Source organism: Neltuma alba, unplaced genomic scaffold, assembly GCF_004799145.2.
Source record: "Neltuma alba isolate B1F8T4 unplaced genomic scaffold, ASM479914v2 tig00002135_pilon, whole genome shotgun sequence".
Taxonomy (NCBI): domain Eukaryota; kingdom Viridiplantae; phylum Streptophyta; class Magnoliopsida; order Fabales; family Fabaceae; genus Neltuma; species Neltuma alba.
This window is the reverse complement of record NW_021632752.1, coordinates 27,642-46,641: the sequence shown is the minus strand read 5'-3', so window position 1 is coordinate 46,641 and position 19,000 is coordinate 27,642. Positions and strand designations below refer to the sequence as shown.

The 19,000-nt window shown below is 34.4% G+C and overlaps 3 protein-coding genes across 5 annotated transcripts; all 3 read left to right on the top strand.

Moving 5' to 3' along the window:
• The first annotated feature begins 730 nt into the window (after window positions 1-730).
• LOC114717589 (proteasome subunit beta type-1) lies at window positions 731-3,987 on the top strand. Its single transcript, XM_028902804.1, has 7 exons — window positions 731-869; window positions 947-1,054; window positions 2,333-2,414; window positions 2,908-3,037; window positions 3,307-3,449; window positions 3,541-3,627; window positions 3,774-3,987. The coding sequence occupies exons 1-7, from the start codon at window positions 823-825 to the stop codon at window positions 3,846-3,848; spliced, it is 672 nt and encodes a 223-aa protein (XP_028758637.1). The 5' UTR covers window positions 731-822; the 3' UTR covers window positions 3,849-3,987.
• A 1,229-nt stretch (window positions 3,988-5,216) lies between these two features.
• Window positions 5,217-9,788, top strand: LOC114717551 (zinc finger HIT domain-containing protein 2-like). 3 transcript variants are annotated; one of them, XM_028902746.1, is made up of 6 exons: window positions 5,217-5,439; window positions 6,156-6,471; window positions 7,087-7,159; window positions 7,858-8,011; window positions 8,502-8,543; window positions 8,769-9,788. In XM_028902746.1, exons 2-6 carry the CDS (start codon window positions 6,395-6,397, stop codon window positions 9,632-9,634), a joined length of 1,212 nt encoding a protein of 403 aa, XP_028758579.1. In that variant the 5' UTR covers window positions 5,217-5,439; window positions 6,156-6,394; the 3' UTR covers window positions 9,635-9,788. The 3 variants fall into 3 exon arrangements, with proteins under 3 accessions (XP_028758579.1, XP_028758571.1, XP_028758589.1); XM_028902738.1 differs by having other exon boundaries at window positions 6,114-6,471; XM_028902756.1 differs by lacking the exon at window positions 6,156-6,471.
• Window positions 9,789-14,311: 4,523 nt separating this feature from the next.
• Window positions 14,312-16,890, top strand: LOC114717596 (protein trichome birefringence-like 3). Its single transcript, XM_028902809.1, has 6 exons — window positions 14,312-14,488; window positions 14,617-14,857; window positions 15,047-15,218; window positions 15,319-15,518; window positions 15,594-15,752; window positions 16,419-16,890. Exons 1-6 carry the CDS (start codon window positions 14,326-14,328, stop codon window positions 16,747-16,749), a joined length of 1,266 nt encoding a protein of 421 aa, XP_028758642.1. The 5' UTR covers window positions 14,312-14,325; the 3' UTR covers window positions 16,750-16,890.
• The last annotated feature ends 2,110 nt before the right edge of the window (window positions 16,891-19,000 follow it).

Genomic DNA, 19,000 nt, shown 5'->3' with positions numbered 1-19,000 from the left:
GTACTTAAATACATCAGAAGTATACACGAAGGAGTATTCAATACCTAATTTTTTTTTTTATTCTTATATGTTCTGAAAGTTTTATTTCATAGCATGTTTGTCCTAAATCATTGTTTGTGATTAAGTTTAACTGTTAAAGATACGGGTCAAACTATATAATTTAATAGTGAATAATGATTGGGATTTTTTTGCTATGAAAATAAACTTTCAAAGCATATAAGAGCTAAAAAAACTTTTAAGTGGTAAGCGCTCTTTCATGAATACCTTTAGGATATTTAATCACCTTATCCCATAAATAAATGCCTGTATTAATCAAAAAAGAGTTTTTTTTGGTAAATAAAAGTTTAGGTAAGTTAAGTCCTGAGGATTCATTAGGACCGTACATGCCTTCAAGCTTAACAAATGCTTACAAAGGTACTCATAGATCGTTCACTAATAAGATTCTCATATTAATAGTGGAATTTGAACAGATAACCTTATGGCCATGAACCAATTTTTTACCAATTGCTTTAACTATTGTTGGTTATTCTTCCGGTCAAAAAAAAAAAAAACTATTGTTGGTTATTCATTAAAAAAATAGTTAAAAGAACAAAACAAAGCAAGCCGAAATGGGCAAGTTAAGGCCTTTATTTTCTTGGGTGGGCTCAGGGCCCAAAAGAGCCCCCAAGAAAAAAAAACCCCTGTACGACGTCGCTTATCCGTGAAAAGGCAAGACAGCATAGAAAGCAGAGCTCGCGCCCAGGGGAACCTCGGTTTCCTCCTCCTCAAGCCACTTGCCCTATTTTCCCCTTCCTTCTCACTGTTTTTTGCATCCTGGAAATCATGGTTAAGCAGCAAGCCAACTGGTCTCCGTACGACAACAATGGAGGGTACTCGCTTTCTTCCACTGTGCTTGTGGTGATAAAAGTTGACTTCATATCGTTAATCGTGTTCCTTCTTGTTTTAGATCGTGCGTCGCAATCGCTGGAGCGGATTACTGCGTTGTTGCTGCCGATACGAGGATGTCAACAGGTTACAATATCCTTACCCGGGATTATTCCAAAATATGCCAATTGTAAGTGTGTATACTTGCTTAATGCTTTATGACCTCACTATTCTTTTAATGATCGAAATTTCATTTATGGGATTTCGTTTTGTTGGATGTTGTTGAAAATGGGAATTTATAAATTCCAGTGATCTGGATTACCCTCTTCCATTTGAAGATTAAATTGGACTAAGGGGAGGGAATTTATGTCCTGTAAAATTTTGAGTGATAGTTGGGGATTCTTTTGTTATGACTTAAATTTACAATTTCAATTGGGCAAATGGTCTGCATGTGGTTTGGCATACTGGAAATTCCTGCTACTTTGATTCTTCGCGATTCACTATTTGTTAGCAAAATGCAACTAATCCAAAATCATGTTATTTGACATTTACCCTTGTATGATTATAGTTTGCATATGCAATTAATTTTAGGTTAATATTTCGTGGATTTCTTTCATATATAAAGATTACAATGTCAAGAACGGTTGAGGAGTTGTTCACTGCTGGAAGTCTGCCCTTTAGTATGTTAAACAAGCGTATTATTAATCATTTAAGTTGGAGCCAGCAATAATTTATGTCTTCCTAGCTAAAGCCTAAAACCTACTTGGTTTGTTTTTTATTTGGATTATATGCACAATAGACAGAAAGGAAATTGGCAAATTGTTAGGCATCTATGATATATTTTGACAGAGAAAGAAATTATTTATGAGCAAAAGAAAGCAAGAAACTGATAATAAATCAAGTAAACACCAAACAAACACCAGCTCAGAAGTGCTATTGTAAATTCCCTGGAGGTCCTATTGTAAATTCCTCGTGTTTTTGGGAGGGTTTATTGGAAATAACTGCACTCTTAGAGGTGCTATTGTAACTTCCCTTGAGCCTAGGCCTATAAACAGTGGTACTCATTACTTGTAAGAGTGTCCAGACTTATTCGCCGAAATAAATGAATACAGTCCAAAGGAAAACACTCGTCTTAAAGGAACCCTTATTACTTCAACAAGATTTAGACAACAAAAACCTTGGCAGTGTGATTTTGGATCTGTAGATTGTGAAGGAATTTCTAGTAATAATCTTGAAGAATTCAAACACCAAATCATTCTGTTTGGCAAAGTAGATACCAATGCTTAGAACTTTTGAAAATATTGAAACCAGAGCTTCATGCAAAAAATGTTAATTGACATGGATTGGGAAAAAGAACTTTGAACTCTTAGTTCTTGTAAGTTGGTATTGTTTACTCTATGGGTATGAAGGTGTTTCATGCTCTCTGACATGCTCTATCTAATTTGTTTTCTTTCATTTGACATAACAGAGCTGAAAAAAGTGTGATGGCCTCTTCTGGTTTTCAAGCCGATGTGAAAGCCTTACAAAAGAATTTATCTGCTAAGCACTTGGTGAGTCAAGATGTATAGCTAAATACTGTTTCACGTGCTAAATTTTTGGAGACATATAGATAGTCTCTTGTTTCAAAAGCTCAAGTGTCTGTTATGTGATATGTCAACTCGTTGCCCTCAAATGATTTTGACTTTTATTCCTTCTCTGTAACCAACGTGGAAACCAATCATGCTTTAGTCTCCCTCTTTAGAAATTAACTTTCTTTTATCATAAAGGGTTTGAGCACTTTATTATAATCAGGGGTGTTATATCAGGATCCAATCAAAGGAATCCTCCTCAGTGAAGTCAAGATCATTTTTTTAAGACCTTCTACATTCTGTTCTCTTGAAAGAATTACTTATAATCTGCGCTGTGTAAATATGCATCCCCAACTATTAATGAGGTTGCAAGCTGAATTTAGTTATTAGGACATTTAGCTTAAATTGATTTGGTATTACTTATTGATTGTGATGTTTCTCATTTTCATTGATCTTATTTCTCGCTTGGGAGCAGATATATCAGCATCAACACAACAAACAAATGAGCTGTCCTGCTATGGCTCAGTTGCTTTCCAACACTCTTTATTATAAGCGCTTCTTTCCTTATTATGCTTTCAATGTTTTGGGTGGTCTTGATAATGAAGGTATCCTAGTCTTGAATCCCTGTCCTTAAATTTATGCCCCTAAATTTATGTGAGAATCACTATATGGTTTCAAGGAAGGAATATAATGACAAAAAAGTCCCACAATGAGTGAGTAGCATGTAATGATAAGTTCCAGTTTAGGATATGACAAGTCTATGTTGCTTACTTGTTATTGAAACTTTTTGGTGATTATACCTTCCTTAGGACCTTGTAGTAATTCTCCCTAAATTTGTTTCCTGATGGACTGATATACTCTACTCAACCAATAGGAAAGGGATGTGTTTTCACGTATGATGCTGTTGGTTCATATGAGAGGGTTGGGTATAGCTCCCAAGGATCTGGTTCCACACTCATTATGCCATTTCTTGACAACCAACTGAAGTCCCCCAGCCCACTCCTATTACCTGCTAAGGTGAAATTCTTATGTTTGTGCTTTTCCTGAAATATTTACTGGCTCAACTTTCTTTATGACGTGGTCTACAATATATTATGATACCTTGTAGGATGCTGTTACTCCTTTATCTGAAGTTGAAGCAGTGGAATTGGTCAAAACTGTTTTTGCATCTGCAACTGAGAGAGATATTTACACTGTAAGTTTGTCTTTCAGACATGCTCCCTCCCTCCCTCCCTCTATATATTCACACTTGGTTTCCTAGCTTTCAAGTTTACACTTACAACTAGTCACTATTCTACGCCACTTTAAACTTGTGACTTGTTTATAATGGATGTCTTACAGGGTGATAAACTTGAAATAGTTGTCCTGAATGCCTCTGGTATTCGCCGTGAATACATGGACCTAAGGAGAGATTGATGCTTTGCACAAAGTTTACTGTGCGGTTGTACTAGAAATGTTTCAAGTGCTTTGTGGATTGAAAATATTGTGTGGGCTAATCTTCCTGCGGAGAAAATTCAGAGAACTCTTAAATTTAATTAGCTCCATTTTGTATCCAGATTGTGCTGACTCGAACCTCATAATGCTATCGAAGTCTTTATGATTAGTTATTTCCACGTACGCTTAAAATTAGTTGCAAATAAATTAGCTATTCGTCTTGGATCAGTCTCCTCAGCTTATAATTGAAATAAGCAAACTTGAGTATTCAAATATTAGGCTTGTTGGTGGGATGAAAGTTAGGTCATTAAGGAAAAAACATGCATCACCCTGGACACGATTTTTTTAAAATAAAATTTAACGTTGTTATGGAAGAAAATAACTAACGTGAAATAATTCTGCGAGTAGATTGCAAGATCTCGGGGTGAATATTTGAATTATAAATTTCTCAATTATGTGTATGATTTTTAAAAAAATTAAATTTCTCTTTTCATCTTGTCCAGAAAGTGAGTATACATTTCTATGACATTTTAACATGAACAATATGATTTATGCCATTTAAATTTCTCTTTTTATTTTGTCCAGAAAATTTCTTGTAACATTTTGATTCTCGATGAACAAAAAAGTGCAGCTTGAATGTTGATATTTCTATTTAAATAATTTGGGACTTGTTATATTTTTTTCTCATTATTTAATTTTTTTACCTGACTAATGCTTCTAACAAAAAAAAAATGAATAAAATGAGAAAACAATTTGAGCACTAATGAAATATTTGTAAATATGCATTGAGCATCACAATGTTTACTTAGATGCAAAAGATTCTAAAATAGCATAAAAATGGTACTGCCATTTATTTAAGAAAGTATTTATTATTTTTTTACAGTGAGTTCCGCGTCATTAGTTCTTAAATTTAATTATCATTTAAATTAGCGGTTATCACAACTTTTATATCCTTTCAAAATTTTCAGGAGCTTTTTTGCATTCAAATGACTGGCTATGTGCATTCGCGATTACATCTTAACCCAATTAAAAATTTTGAAAGCTGACAAAAATTTTTTTGAAAAAGTATTGTGAAATGAATTTTTTTTTTTTGGGGAAAAAACCGAATAAGGTGATTGTTCTCCTGGTTTCCAGAAGGTTGGAGCAGAGACCCGGAATATAAAAAGTTGAAAAAAAAAAACGAGATGCAAAGTACTCGTATGATAGAGGGAAAATAGATCGAGGATTTACCTTCCCCGCCTTCAAGGATATCGACGGCGCGCAAAGTTCTCCGTGTCGGCGTCCATTCGACTGCCACCGACGACTGCTAAGAACTATCGTTCTTGCCGAAGGACAGAACCTATCCGCCTCCAAGCCATCCTCGAAGGTGACAAGATACGAAGCATCAGCAAAGGCTAAAGCCACTGACAGCAACTAAAGTAAAGAAACCGTTTTGTTTAAACAATCTGCATGCTCCTTCGCAAGAGAGCGCATGAGGGAAGTGGTGAAGAGAGGATCAGCATTCAAAGCACGGGGATTGAACAGGAGAAAGAAAGTACAGGATTGAGTCAAGCAACTGAAAGGCTTCTCAGAGGTATCCTTTTATATTCTGACCTTTTCTTCTCCTCAAATTTGAACTTGCTGGATTGGTTGAAAACTGAGCTTCATCCGTTATTCGCACGATTCAATTCTGTGAGAATGGGCAAGGTTTTCTTTTCTTCATCTTCATCTTCTTTCCCTTTACGCTGTTTGCTCTGGTAGTTTGTTAACTTCCCGAAATATTTTGTCGAAGTAGTCGCATTCGCCTCGCCCGCAATGCCGCGTGAGTGAGTAGAATTTGGATAAATCATATCTGGCTGATGATTCTGTAAGCAGCATTTTACACATTCCTGGTGAATTTTATGTTTTTATCTGTTTAATTGTTAGTTTGATAGCCAATAATTTAAAATAGCTTCTCTTTTAGAGTTTTAGTTGTGTTCGTATTTATTTCCCTTTAGGAAGTGTTGCTGCTGAATCATGAATGTGTTTTCTATTGTACCTTGAGCTCATATCTTTGGAAGAAGTCTTCCTTTTTAAGCAGTGAGTCCATATTTTTTACATAGCGTACATTTTAACATTCATGTACCAATTTCGAAACTAGATCTCGGTTCGAGGTAAAATGTGGTCTTCCTTTCCCCCAGTAATTTTTGTTGATGTTTGACTGATACGAAAAACTGAAAAAGTTATTTTTAAATGACTGCGTTGTCTTTTTTTTTTTTTGGTTGCCAGCTGAGCGCTCAACTCCACTTTGTCATGCCATCATTCTTCTAGGGGCTTGGAGGGTTGCAGTTTGTCTGTATCTCTGCGCACTCACTAATCAGGCCATACATAGGAGGTCCAAGACGATTTAGATCTTTGTGCAATAGAATATTGCTATTCCTCAATAGTTTTGCATCAGCATTCGAATTGAAAATCATCGACTTGATCGGGCTATCTAGGGAGTATTTTGTTTCTTGCTTTGTGGATTCCTTTAAAGAAAAGCAAGTGATCTGTGCCTTGGAGATTTGATTATGGAGGATGAAACAATTATTGCTCACAAACCATCTGCTTCTTCCCCGCTCAACCCGTCTCGGATAATCTGTCATGTGTATGTTCATCCCACTTTTAATCAAGAATTAGGCTAGCAATTTTTGCTCTGATTTCAGTGGTTATTTCTTTTTATTTTTCTAATCTGTTAAAATAAAATTGAGCTGCCAACAAAAGAATTTACTGATGATATATTTCCATGTCTTCTTAATTTATTGATTGTATTTAAGCCATAAATTTGACCAGTTGTTAAAGGGCATCGCACAGGTTGCTTAATATTGAGAGAATTTAGTTCTTTTCGTTTTATTTCTTTTCAACTAGACAAGTTGTGGACCACGTGGCTTGCCAGTAAATGGATAATTTGATTGAAGGAAAAGTTACAGACATTCCTGAATCTATGGCTGGACATCTTTCAGCGGAAAAATCTAAATTTTCAGCTTCATATAGTTTAAGATATAACCAAACGTGAAATTTGCAGCCTTTGATTGATTTGCATCTTTGAAGTTCCTTGTCGTGTTAGTATTTGCTGTAAAATTTAATCTTCTTTCTCTTGGGTTTCATTACTGTAAAAGTTAATCTTTTTTCTCTCAGGTGTCTTTTCGAAGGTTTCTTCTTTGTATTTGCACTGATTAAATCTCTCCCCTTCCTTTTTTTTTTCTTTTTAAAATTAAAACAGATGTCAGAAGCAGTTTTCACAGTACACATGCCCTCGATGTAATTCGCGATACTGTTCCCTCCAATGCTACAAAGTAAGCAGAGTTGCTCTAATACTGATTTTGAGCTGATTCAATCTTATGCTAATAAATCATGTGTCAAAAGATCTTTCAATGGCCCTATATTATTTAACGATTGTGGCCCATCTAGTTATATGGCTTGTCAAGACTTTATATCCTCCCATATTTTTTTGCTTGAAAAATTTTTACTGGATGGGGAATAATTATCTTTAAGCTAGTTTGTATATTTGGTTATTCACTTTAATGATTGATAAGGTATAATATGAATTCCTTTGTCTTGTTTCATCATTCTATTTCTCCTCTTCATTTTGCGTTTGCCACATTTTACAATTTAGAAGATAGTGTTGGTTCCACTCTGAATATGTATACGGTTTCTCTAGCCTATGCTTGGCAGATGCCTATCTGACTAGATAATCATTCTGTTGGTGTCACGGATTGATATGTGCGTATGTATCTGTTTTTCTGAACTTCTTTTACATTAGTGAATGTCAACAAGTCCTTCTCTGATGAGGCTTTTGCTTTGGCAATTGGCTATTCGTTTAATGTATGCATCTAGCATGAAATTTAGTCGATGCCCTTATTCTCCGCTTATTCTCTCTCACACGCACGCACACTAAACATATATTCATATATGCTGTGACTTTTAATTATTTGGTTTTTTATAAGATATAATTATTGTGATTAGTGATCCTTAAACTTCCTAATTTGGACAGTCTCACAGTCTCCGTTGTACTGAATCATTCATGCAAGAAAATGTAGTTCAGGAGCTTCAGCAAATGCAGCCTGATGATGAAACCAAACGTAAAATGCTAGACATACTGAAAAGATATCATTCTGAAGAGGAATCTGATAGCATGGACGAGGATTGTAAGCCATCCGTATTTTAACTTCTCTTTCAGTCCTTCTGGGTTTGAAAATGGATGCTATTCACTTCTCATTGACAATTCTTAGTACAGGAAAATATATTTTACCAATTAAGCAAAAAGTATTGATGTTTCCAAGTGTTTTATTTCTGTTTTTTCTTTTCTTTTTTTGTTACTTAAATGTTTATGGTATGTAGAGTATTTCTTTAAATGATTGATGCCTATACTGCTTTAGGGTTGCAACTTTGTTGCTGATTGCCATGGTTGCAACTGTTTTGCTGATTGATGTACTGCAGCATTTGACTTCATGTTTGATTTCAGGGTTACTAACAGCAAGTTGGGCAGTCATTTAATCTAAAAAGTTGTATTACTGTTATTATTTTGTGATTGATTAACTTGAAAATATGTTCTAGCTGTTATATTAGTTTTCTTGAGCTATCCGAAGTGCTAATAAAGAATGCTACTAATATCTGATTGTCTTTTGGCATTGTTAGGTCCAACTCTGTCCGAGGAGATTATAGAGAAGGTTTTGTCTGGTACTTTCCATTATATTTCTCTATAGTTGTTGATGTCTCTGTTTGTTCATAAGTTGCTTGTTTATCTCCTTGCTGCTTTGGCATTATACTGCTTGTCGTCTGTCTTTCTTGAAATGCTAATATGTAGTAGGATCATCGAAAGTTTTTACTCTTCACAATTATCTTTTCTAATGCATTCCTCAGTTGGCTAAAGCAGTTATGGTTTCTTGTCTTCCACATCTACAGGAGGTGAAGTCAATTTTGATGATTTATCCGTGGAAGAGAAGAAGCGGTTTCAAAGAGCCATTGCATCAGGGGAATTGAGCAAGATGCTTAAACCTTGGGATCCATGGTGGTTTAAGCTTTCTGCCAGAAACATCTCTTTGAGCAAGGAAGGAGCTCAACTTGTTCAACCCCTTTCAGAGGAGAAGGAAGATGTCCTTGGAAGTAATGAATGCAACGACATCCCTCCTGGTCCTGAAGCCCCACTTCCTCCAGTTAGCAGTCTTAGTTCAAGAGAGCCATCACCTCTTTTAACTGTTCACCTGGTTGATATTTTGTATAGCTACTGTTTCACTCTTCGGCTGTACAACGGAGACTGGAGGTCAGATGCTTTAGGGTCAGCAATGGTTGCGTTGAGTGTTTCCTCAGTCTTAGGTCAAGGTGTGCAGCCAGAGAGTGTACTTGAAGCTCTTTCTCATTGTTTGGAGCAGGTGTGCTCTCCAGCTTATAGACACATGGGAGGGCTACAATTCGGTTTGAATCTTATTGACGATGTGATAAGTTTACTTTCATTGGGAAGTTCAGCTTTGTTGTGTGCCCTTTCTGATATGAACCGGTTGATTCAGTCAGGGGAAAAGGAGCTCAAATCAAGTAAGCCCAGAAAGCAGAGGAGGGATGAAATTAGAAGTAATCTTAAAATGGCACAAAGGAAAATATATTTCATCATGTGTTGGGTCCACGAGCAGCATGAGGAAGCTTGGTCTTCCTTGGCTGTCATTGTGAGAGCAGAAAAGGCATCAGTCATAGAGTTTGAATGGAGTAACAGTGGGGAAGGATTGAAAAGTAAGGCGAAAACCAAGAGCAAATGTTTGATTGAGGAGATAAAATGACTGGGTTTGGCAGATTGCCGCCCAATTCCCTTCTCTTTCCTTCCTATTTCCCCGTATTTAGTATTTAGAGGATGCTGGTTATTTTACGCATAACTGTTGTAAATACTTACTTGGGAAAATCATATTAGAGGTACCTGTACTTTTTTTCAATTTTTAATTTGGCATTTGTGTTTTTTTTGCTTAATTAATTTGGTACTTGTGTTTTTTTTTTTTGCTTAATTAAATCATTTAAATGGCTGATCGGCTTGCGAGTTTATCCCATAGCTTATTAGGAGGTATTTGTTTTTTCAATCATCCCCCTCCTCCGTCACCAGGTGGGATGATCAAGGAGCTTAAACTCTGGCTTGTTGTGGTCTGTAACCTCTTGTAAGGTGTTTTCCAGTATTAATAAAAAAAAATCATTTAATTTTACCTTTTTAGTAACATTAATTCTTATGACTTTATTCTATTAGCATTTTTAGTTTTTATGCAAGGGTAACAATGTTAATAGAGCAAAATTGAATATTTAAGAAAGAGAAAAAGATACATGATACCAAATTGAAAATTGAAAAAAAGTATAGGTATTTCTAATATGGTTTTCCTTTCTTACTTTGCCCGTTGAAATGAGATTTCTTGTATGGGTCTGGGCTGTTCGAGTACTAGGGTGAATTTGGCATTCTTGCGTCTCTTGGAAGACTCATTCAATGGAAGGATGAATCTGGACGTAGCTAAATAGTCATATTAGTTTATGATTGAATGAATGGCAAAAGCTGGAATGACCAAATATGGACTACATTGTTTGAAAGACACGCAGCGCTTACATGCAAAAAGTAATGAGAAATTACACCCAGGTCCTATAAAAGACAATTAATTTTGAAAAAGTCCTTGAAAATCTCTAAATGCTTCCTAAGTCTTCAGGACCTCAGAGCAAAAAATTAAAATTGTGAAATTACCTATTTGCCCTCACCGAATGACAACATACACAGCTACAGTCACAACTTATACAACAGTCAATCACAACATACATTTAAGCCATTCACAACATGCATAAAAGCTAATCACAACCCACACTCAATTGAATGACAACATGCACAGTTACAGTAACAACTTACATAGCAGCCAATCACAACCTTTTCCATTAGTGACAGCAAGTAGGTAATTTCACAATTTTAATTTTTTGCTCTGAAGTCCTCGGGAACTTAGAAAGCATTTTGTGACTTTGAGAGACTTTTTTAGAATTAATTTTCTTCTGTGAGACCTGTGTGTAATTTTTCTAAAAATAATTATTTGGAAGCTTTTTTTCACGATGGAAAAAGAACCCCAAGATTTCTCTTTTCCATGCCATACCTAACTTTATAGGTGCGCCTTCTTCAAATTGAGTCTGGACAAAAACGGAATAGATAAGTAAAGCAATTATCATTATATGATCAAAATTGGTTAAAATTACATTCTAAGTATGCTTAGAAGGCCAACGTTAAAAGGAAATTCATAAACTGTTTTTGTCAAAATCAATCTCTCTCTCCCACACAGGCGCGCGCACACAAAATTAAACTTTTAAGCTATGGAAAAGAACATGGTTTCTAACTTCATCCAGTCATTTTTCTTACTTCTCCTTCCATTCTAATTCTTCTGTAAATTCTTAAAACACGCTTGATTTTAACGTGTGTATGGATAGAAAGTATTCTTCCCGTCTTAAATATAAGACTCATTTTTATAGTATAATTTACACTGCAAAGTCGGTGGAGGGAGAAGAAACTAGAAGAAATGATTTTTAATCAGTAATTTTTCTATAGAGGAGAAGATGAGGGAGGAATTTTAATTATCATTCTAATATTCTCTGTAGTCTTTTGTGTATGTCGGCGAAAGTTCTTTTAAGTAGAAAATTAAAAACAATCTTTTTCTGAATTTTGTAAAATCTACAAGGAAACAGGGGAGAGATTTGTTTAATTTCTTTTGAGATATAAATTAATTGGCTTTGAGAGTTGCAACCCTAATTAAAACAAGGTTGAGAACAAACAAAATTAAGGGCAACCAAAAGAAAAAAGCCTGAAAATGAAAATTTGACACAATGGAGTTAGGTAGAATCCAGTTCTCAAGCAACAGGACAATCACATTGCATGCAAATTGTAAACATCTTCTTTATGATTAGATGATGTTGACCTAGGATTATGTAAGAGGATTTTGTTGCTTAACAGTAATTTATGATGGGTTTGTATCTTTTTCATTCTTTCCAACCTCAATCTTCCAGTGTCCCCCAATAAGGTTGATTAAGGATTTTGTTATACTAATTTTAGATTAATCATTTATTTGTTGTTTGATTTAAGAATGTCAATTTATAGTTGGAAGGGTGAGACTTTGTTAGCGTAACGACTGTATTTTTATTTGTTGGAGTTGTAATGTCCAAATCCTAATTGCAATTCTTTTCAAAGCCAAGTTCTCGGGTGGCTTTCATTGGTAAAATTTTGTATCAAACACCAGAAATAGGTTCAGAATAGGAGCTTGATTGTTCTGATTTTAAATAACTTTTGTTTTGATTATTCAGTTGATATGACTTATATAAAATTATTAAGAGTAATTTTTAATTTTCATATACCTTATTTTCCCTCACTAAATTGTGGATCTTCCCTCTCAAATCTCCTCAATTTTCTTTTCCTGATTTTATTCAAGAACATGTATTTTGATATCTTGTCTTCCCTCACCCAATTCACCTCTTGACCTTATTTTTATGGTTTGGCTGAAAAAAAAAGGCTTTAAATTTTTTTTAAGGAAGCTTTTCTATATTTATTTGTTTATGTTATTTTTATATCAATCCAGGCAACAACACTTTTTTGGCGTCTTTCCCTTTATTATAGCTACACACCAAATCAAGCGTGGAATGGAGTAAGAGAGGAGAAACTACAAAACATCACATCTTTCTATAGAAATTGGAAAATACTAAGGATGGATATAGCGGAACCTAAATTAAATTTGAATGGTAGAATTTTTATTTAAAAAAAAAGAGAGATTATTAAACTATAGATTATTTATATCTTTTTGATATTTGCAACTCATTTTTTAGAAAATTTATTTAAAGACCTAACTATCATTAATTTAAGTTTTTAATACTACTTCCGGTCCTTATTATAAGATCTAATTGACTAATTTAGAAAGATTAAGAAAATTAGTTAAGTTAGTTATTTGTTATAAATAAGTGTTATCTTTCTTAAAATACTCTCGTTAATCATGTATATTTTCTAGAGTTACCATTTCATGAAACCTTTCATATGTGCAACCATTTTAAAGACTACTTTGGCAAAAATGAATAAATATGAAAGACAAAGTGGATTGGGGTCTTATATTTAGGACTAAATTAAAAGTTAAACAATATCTTATAACGAGAAACGGAGTTACTATTTAAATGTCATTCTCCTTGTATGCACAATCTAGATTAAATGTGCATGACGCGCATCTCTGAATCTAGATGGACTTTCATGAATTGCACAAAATCTAATGAATAAATTAACCCACATTTTTCATAATTTTTATAGAATATTGTTTGCTACATTGGTATAAGATACTACCTCCGGTCCTTAATATATGATCTCGTTTGACTTTTATTTTGGTCCTAATTATAAGACTCCAATTCATTTTGTCTCTCATATTTATACATTTTTTTCCAAGGTAGTCTCTTTAATAATGATACTTCTAGCTAGTAAACTTGATTAGCAATGATATTTTAGAAAAAAAACATCTATTTATTATAAATAACTAACTTAACTTATTTTCTTAATCTCCTCAAATTAGTCAACTAATTCTTGTAATTAGGACCGGAAACACGCCTCTGGTCCTAAATGTAAGACCCTTATACGTGTATAAGGGTCTTATATTTAGGACGAGAGGAGTAGTATAAAAGTTATATTGTTTGTAAAATCAGACTATTCATGAGTTCTCAATAATGAATTTTATTTTTCAAACTTCACGCAACACATGGATCACACGTTAGATTTCTTCTCTTTCCCCCCACATTTAATACTCTCATTAAAAGATGGGTATCTTAAGGAAAAAAATGCCATGTAATTTTTATATATTAATGAAAAATAATTAACTTAAATAATTTTATTAATCTCAGTAAATTAGCTTAATAGATTTTATATTTAGCACATGAGAGATTAATTCGATTGTAATTATTACGAAGTAATTAAAACAGTAACTTTCCTAAAATATAGAAGTCTTGTAAAACACAATAGTAACTGTGATCCTTAAAAATTATAATTTTAAGATATTTTTCAATTAAAGTTTTCAAGATCTGGGTCACTAGGTGTAATTCTTTCTCATGAAAAGCCCCCCAAATTGCATGTTTTCCTCCTGCCGGTCACCAGCATGTCCTCCCTATTATGGAAAGAATGATGACAGGTGTATAATTGCATAGCCTCTACTTCATAATTATGATAAATGAGTGAGAGAGAGGGGGGGAGAGAGAGAGAGAGAGAGAGAGAGAGAGAGAGAGAGGTCAAGATGTTAGCCTTCTAACTTATGCCTCAACCTCCATTATACTTTATCATTACATTATTATATTATCATTCATAAAAACAACAAAATCACACTATGCTTTAACTTCACTCCTACTCCAATATCCCATAAAACCTCCCTCCCTCCTTAAACCCTTCTGTGCATTTTCCTTTATCATTCTGTTTTTGTCCTGCAAACAAGCTTCCCTCATTCTCTTCCCCATAATGAAACCTCCAAGAGGAACACTGTCTTTGCCCATCATTTTTGCAGCAGCATGTGTTCTTGTCTTCATAGCCATTTTCTATGCAGAGGGATTCAGGTCTTTCTCTTCCAGTTCCTTCTTCAAGTTCAAATGCTGTCATAAAAGGAAAACCACCCCAAAATCTAGTAAGTTTCAGGGCTTTTATATCATCAACCTGTTCTCAGAGAAGACACCTGAAAATGTTTTTCTTTGTAAAGAGGGATTCTTGATACTTACTCACGGGTATTTACTGAAATTGGTGATTGTGCAACAGATGATAAGAAAGCAGAGGAGGAGGTTGGGTATTCCTCGTTTACAGATGATAGATTCGAGTTTGATGCAGAAGAATGCAATGTTGCCAATGGAAAATGGGTATTTAACAGATCAATAAAGCCTTTATACACAGACAGAAGCTGCCCATATGTAGATATGCAATTCTCTTGTACAAACAATGGAAGGAAGGATTCTCGATATCTCCACTGGGAGTGGCAGCCAGAGGATTGTACCATACCTAGGTGATCATCTCTCTCTCTCTCTCTACACACACACACACACACACACACTATAATAATCCGAACATGCAAGTGAGTGTACAACACTTTATTTCTTAAGTGAATCTTTTTGTGTCTGCCTTCTTGAACTCCAAGCTTGACAAGCTTCAGGTTCTAATGTGATCCGCATTCTGATATGACTATACTTGGTAGATTCGATCCAAAGCTAGCCCTCAAGAAACTTCGGGGAAAGAGGCTACTATTTGTAGGGGATTCACTGCAGAGAAATCAATTTGAATCTTTTGTGTGCATGGTCGAATGGATCATTCCTGATAATCAGAAATCTATGAACGAGGACCGTAACCATCCAGTCTTCACAGCCAAGGTAGTATACAATGTATTGAACTGTAGATTTACAAAGACGAGATATTGGTGATGCTTATCAATATACTGAATTTACTTGATCCTTTGTGCCTGATATGCAGAAATATAATACTACTATTGAGTTCTACTGGGCCCCGTATCTTGTGAATTCCAACACAGATATCCAGATAATTGGTGATCCAAAGAAAAGGATAATAAAAGTAGATTCAATCACAGAGCGTGCCAAAAACTGGACAGGAGTAGATATCCTGGTTTTCAACACCTATGTTTGGTGGATGAGCGGCGTCAGGATTAAGTCTCTGTAAGTTTTATTTCAGCATTTGATGTGTCAACCAAAAGGGACAAAATAGGGTCTCATATATATTTACATTTGTAGATGGGGCTCATTTGCCAACGGAGAAGAAGGGTATGAAGAATTGGATGCGCCAGTGGCTTACAAGTTTGCTTTAAAGACATGGGCTAATTGGGTGGACTCTACTATTGATCCAAACAGAACTAGGGTCTTCTTTACAACAATGTCCCCTACACACACAAGGTTTCTTCTCAGTTTCTCTCTCTAAAAAAAGAAAAAGCTACAGCTTACTTTCTCTAACAATTTATCTCATTTTAAGTCAAATAGCTCTGAGACAGTGCTTCAACACCTAGCGTGGAGAAACTTACAGTTACAATAACATTAATTTCATGTTTCACTGACAAGGTGACTTAGTTGACAAATAGTTGGGTTTCTTAAACATGTTGTTGGGAGTTTAATCCTTGACTATTTGTATGAAAAAGACCTTGTTAAGAGAGATAAAACTCATTTATGTGATTTCTGTGCCAGAAATGGATTAATTTTTGACTATCAGTTGAGAATACCCTTAATACCCAAAAAAAAAAAAATCACTTATTTATTTTTTAGCTCAATTCTTAGGATTTTATATTGTCTGTGTCAGTGTAAAACATTACTTATAACTCAAGCAAATGAAATCAATCTTTTGGAATAGATCTAGCTCCAATTAGGTATAAATAGTAAGTGTATCCTAAATTTTAGGCCAATTTGCCTATGTTTTGGGCCCTCGAGTCAGTTAGACTTGTGCAAGATTTCAAGCCTGCATAGTTCTGAGACAATTCTTCAAATACCTAAAAGTGCAGTGACTACTGCCCTAGAAGCTCTTGATTCTAACAATATGATAACACAGATGTGCGTGCCTTTTGTTTACAGAAGTCAAGACTGGGGCAGGAAGGAAGGATTAAGATGCTTTAACGAAACAAAACCAGTAAGGAAGAAGAACCATTGGGGAACTGGTTCTGATAAGACCATGATGAGTGTGGTAGCCAAAGTGTTGAAGAAGATGAAAGTTCCCGTACAAATCATCAACATCACACAGATATCAGAGTACAGGATTGATGCTCACTCCTCAGTTTACACCGAAAATGGAGGAAAACTATTAACAGAAGAGGAAAGACTTGAGCCTAGCAATGCTGATTGCATACATTGGTGTTTGCCTGGGGTCCCAGATACCTGGAATCAAATATTTTTGGCAATGTTATAACAAATATTAGCATATAGTAAATAAGATCTTTATCTCTGTCTCTCTCTCTCACTAATACCCATTTGATAATCTGCGTAAGGACAACCGTATCTGTAAATAATACCATTTTCAGATAGAAATTTATCAAAATATTTGAAATCACCACCGCCATCAGTTTGAATAGATTTAATTTTAGTGTTTAATTGATTTTTAGTCGTGGCTTTAAACAGAAGAAATACTGGAAAGGCATTTTGCTTACGTTTGAGTGAATATAACCAACAAATGCCATGTTTGGATTAACAGTGGCAAAACTCACTTTTATTCCAACTGACTTTTATAAATTTAAATTAGAATAAAAGTCAGTTAGTGGTGTGATTTATGTTTAGATTGGTATTTATACAAAAATTAGTTGAAAAAGCTAAAACTCATTTGGATGATTAATAAAAAGATAACTTTAGATGTAAAACGGTAAAAAAGGACATGAATTTTATTGAGGAGTAGTATTTTATATTATATGATATTAATATGATAATTTATTTAGTTTGTTTGATCTCTTTAAATTAGTCTATGGGGGTTTTATATTAAAGAGCAGAAATAGTGTATCATATGTATAGAATTTGATAAATTCAAGAAAAATAATACATTAAAACAATTAAATTTTATTAGGTAATTTTTTCTCCTTAAAAAAAAATCAAATTATTGAGTCCAGATTGGACCTATTTAAATACTTTTATTTTTCTTCTCATTCTTGTTATTTTCTCTTTCCTCGTTGCCAACCAAAAAAGCTCAAATTTCAGGTTTGTTTGTAATTGACTTTTTCTCGAAAAGCTCATTTGAGAAAAAGCTTATCCAAACAAGCATCATTGTAAAAATAAGCCACCAATGCTAATTGCATATTGTTCCATGAACATTTGGACTTGCAAACGGTATTCCAAATACACGCAAAATCTTGAAAAATGATCCATAAAGGCAATGTAATAAAGTTTTCCATGAACTGAAAGACAAGGCGCAGCCCCAAAGACCAATTGACACTAATTCAAGTAGAATGTTGTAAAAAGTAGTAGAGAGTGGTGAATTCAGTTTGTGTGCTTTGCCCATGCAAAATGCTAAGCAAAAAGTATTATTGCCTTTATTTGAAAAAGCAAGATTACAACCTTTTAAAAGTAAAGGGAGCATAGCAAAGGGAAAGTGAAGGTGATACATGTGGTGCAACAAAGACAGATTTAAAGTTCTAGAAAACTGAGAGATGTGTGATGATAAAGAACTGGCTTGCAAGTGAGTCAACCATAAAGATGTTGATTTGTTGATAGCATTGATGCCTGAGGGACATTTGCAAGCTTCAACTCACGAGAGATCAAAAGAATCCAATCTCACTTGAAGAAAAAGGATCTCGTTGGGAATCAACAGACGAAATAATTGAATCATATTCAGGGGGAGCCCGTCTAAAATAATCTCAACTTGATCTTTTTTTAACTAACTCAGAAGCCAATTGAAATAAGAGTGTCAGCTAACGATTTTACTCCAAGAATGAACTCAAATATGGTAAGATTTTCCTTCTTAGTATTTTGAGGTTGATATGATATAAGTAATTAATAAAGGGTACATTGGTTATTGGGGCATTATGCTTACCCCTCTTTGTCATTTCCATTATTTTATCGTCTAGTATTTTAATCGAGTGTATGCACCGCTAATGATTAGGACATAATGATATTTTGAAATCTTCTTATTTCTTGAATTTTTCTCTAGTCCCTTCTTTCTAGCTTGACTGTATTGCTATGTGCAAAAACTCGATGGTCCGGTATGGTCCGGTCCAACCCGAACAAACCCGGTCTAGTCCGGTCTAGAAAAAATTAGCCCGAAACAAGATTGGACCAAACTAGTCTCATCGGGCTGGACTGGACTAAGGACTGGCCCCTCAGACTAGTTAGTCCAGTCCAGTCTAGCTCGGTTTTTTTTAATTATTATTTATATAATTTTAATTTGGTTTAATTTTTCAATATAAATTTTTTGTCTATTCAAATAATCAAGATTTATTTATTAACTTCCTAAGTAATGAGTATGCGTATATATTTTCTACAATATAAGATCTATATTAATGAGGATTAATTAATAAAACATGACATTATTGGGAAATTGAAAGAGAATGATTAAATTTGATGAACTTTAGATTAAAATATGTACAAAATTTTATATAGTAAGTTACAATCTTGTCTCCTATTAAAGGAAAAAAAATTTTTAAAAAAATTAAATTTAGATCCTAGATTGCTTGGAC

Coding starts and splice junctions, on each gene's coding strand:
- LOC114717589 (XM_028902804.1), top strand. CDS start 823: ATGGTTAAGCAGCAAGCCAACTGGTCTCCGTACGACAACAATGGAGG. Junction 1,055..2,332: donor TATTCCAAAATATGCCAATT/GTAAGTGTGTAT, acceptor TTGACATAACAG/AGCTGAAAAAAGTGTGATGG. Junction 2,415..2,907: donor ATTTATCTGCTAAGCACTTG/GTGAGTCAAGAT, acceptor GCTTGGGAGCAG/ATATATCAGCATCAACACAA.
- LOC114717551 (XM_028902746.1), top strand. CDS start 6,395: ATGGAGGATGAAACAATTATTGCTCACAAACCATCTGCTTCTTCCCCG. Junction 6,472..7,086: donor TCTCGGATAATCTGTCATGT/GTATGTTCATCC, acceptor AAATTAAAACAG/ATGTCAGAAGCAGTTTTCAC. Junction 7,160..7,857: donor GTTCCCTCCAATGCTACAAA/GTAAGCAGAGTT, acceptor TAATTTGGACAG/TCTCACAGTCTCCGTTGTAC.
- LOC114717596 (XM_028902809.1), top strand. CDS start 14,326: ATGAAACCTCCAAGAGGAACACTGTCTTTGCCCATCATTTTTGCAGCA. Junction 14,489..14,616: donor GAAAACCACCCCAAAATCTA/GTAAGTTTCAGG, acceptor ATTGTGCAACAG/ATGATAAGAAAGCAGAGGAG. Junction 14,858..15,046: donor GAGGATTGTACCATACCTAG/GTGATCATCTCT, acceptor TATACTTGGTAG/ATTCGATCCAAAGCTAGCCC.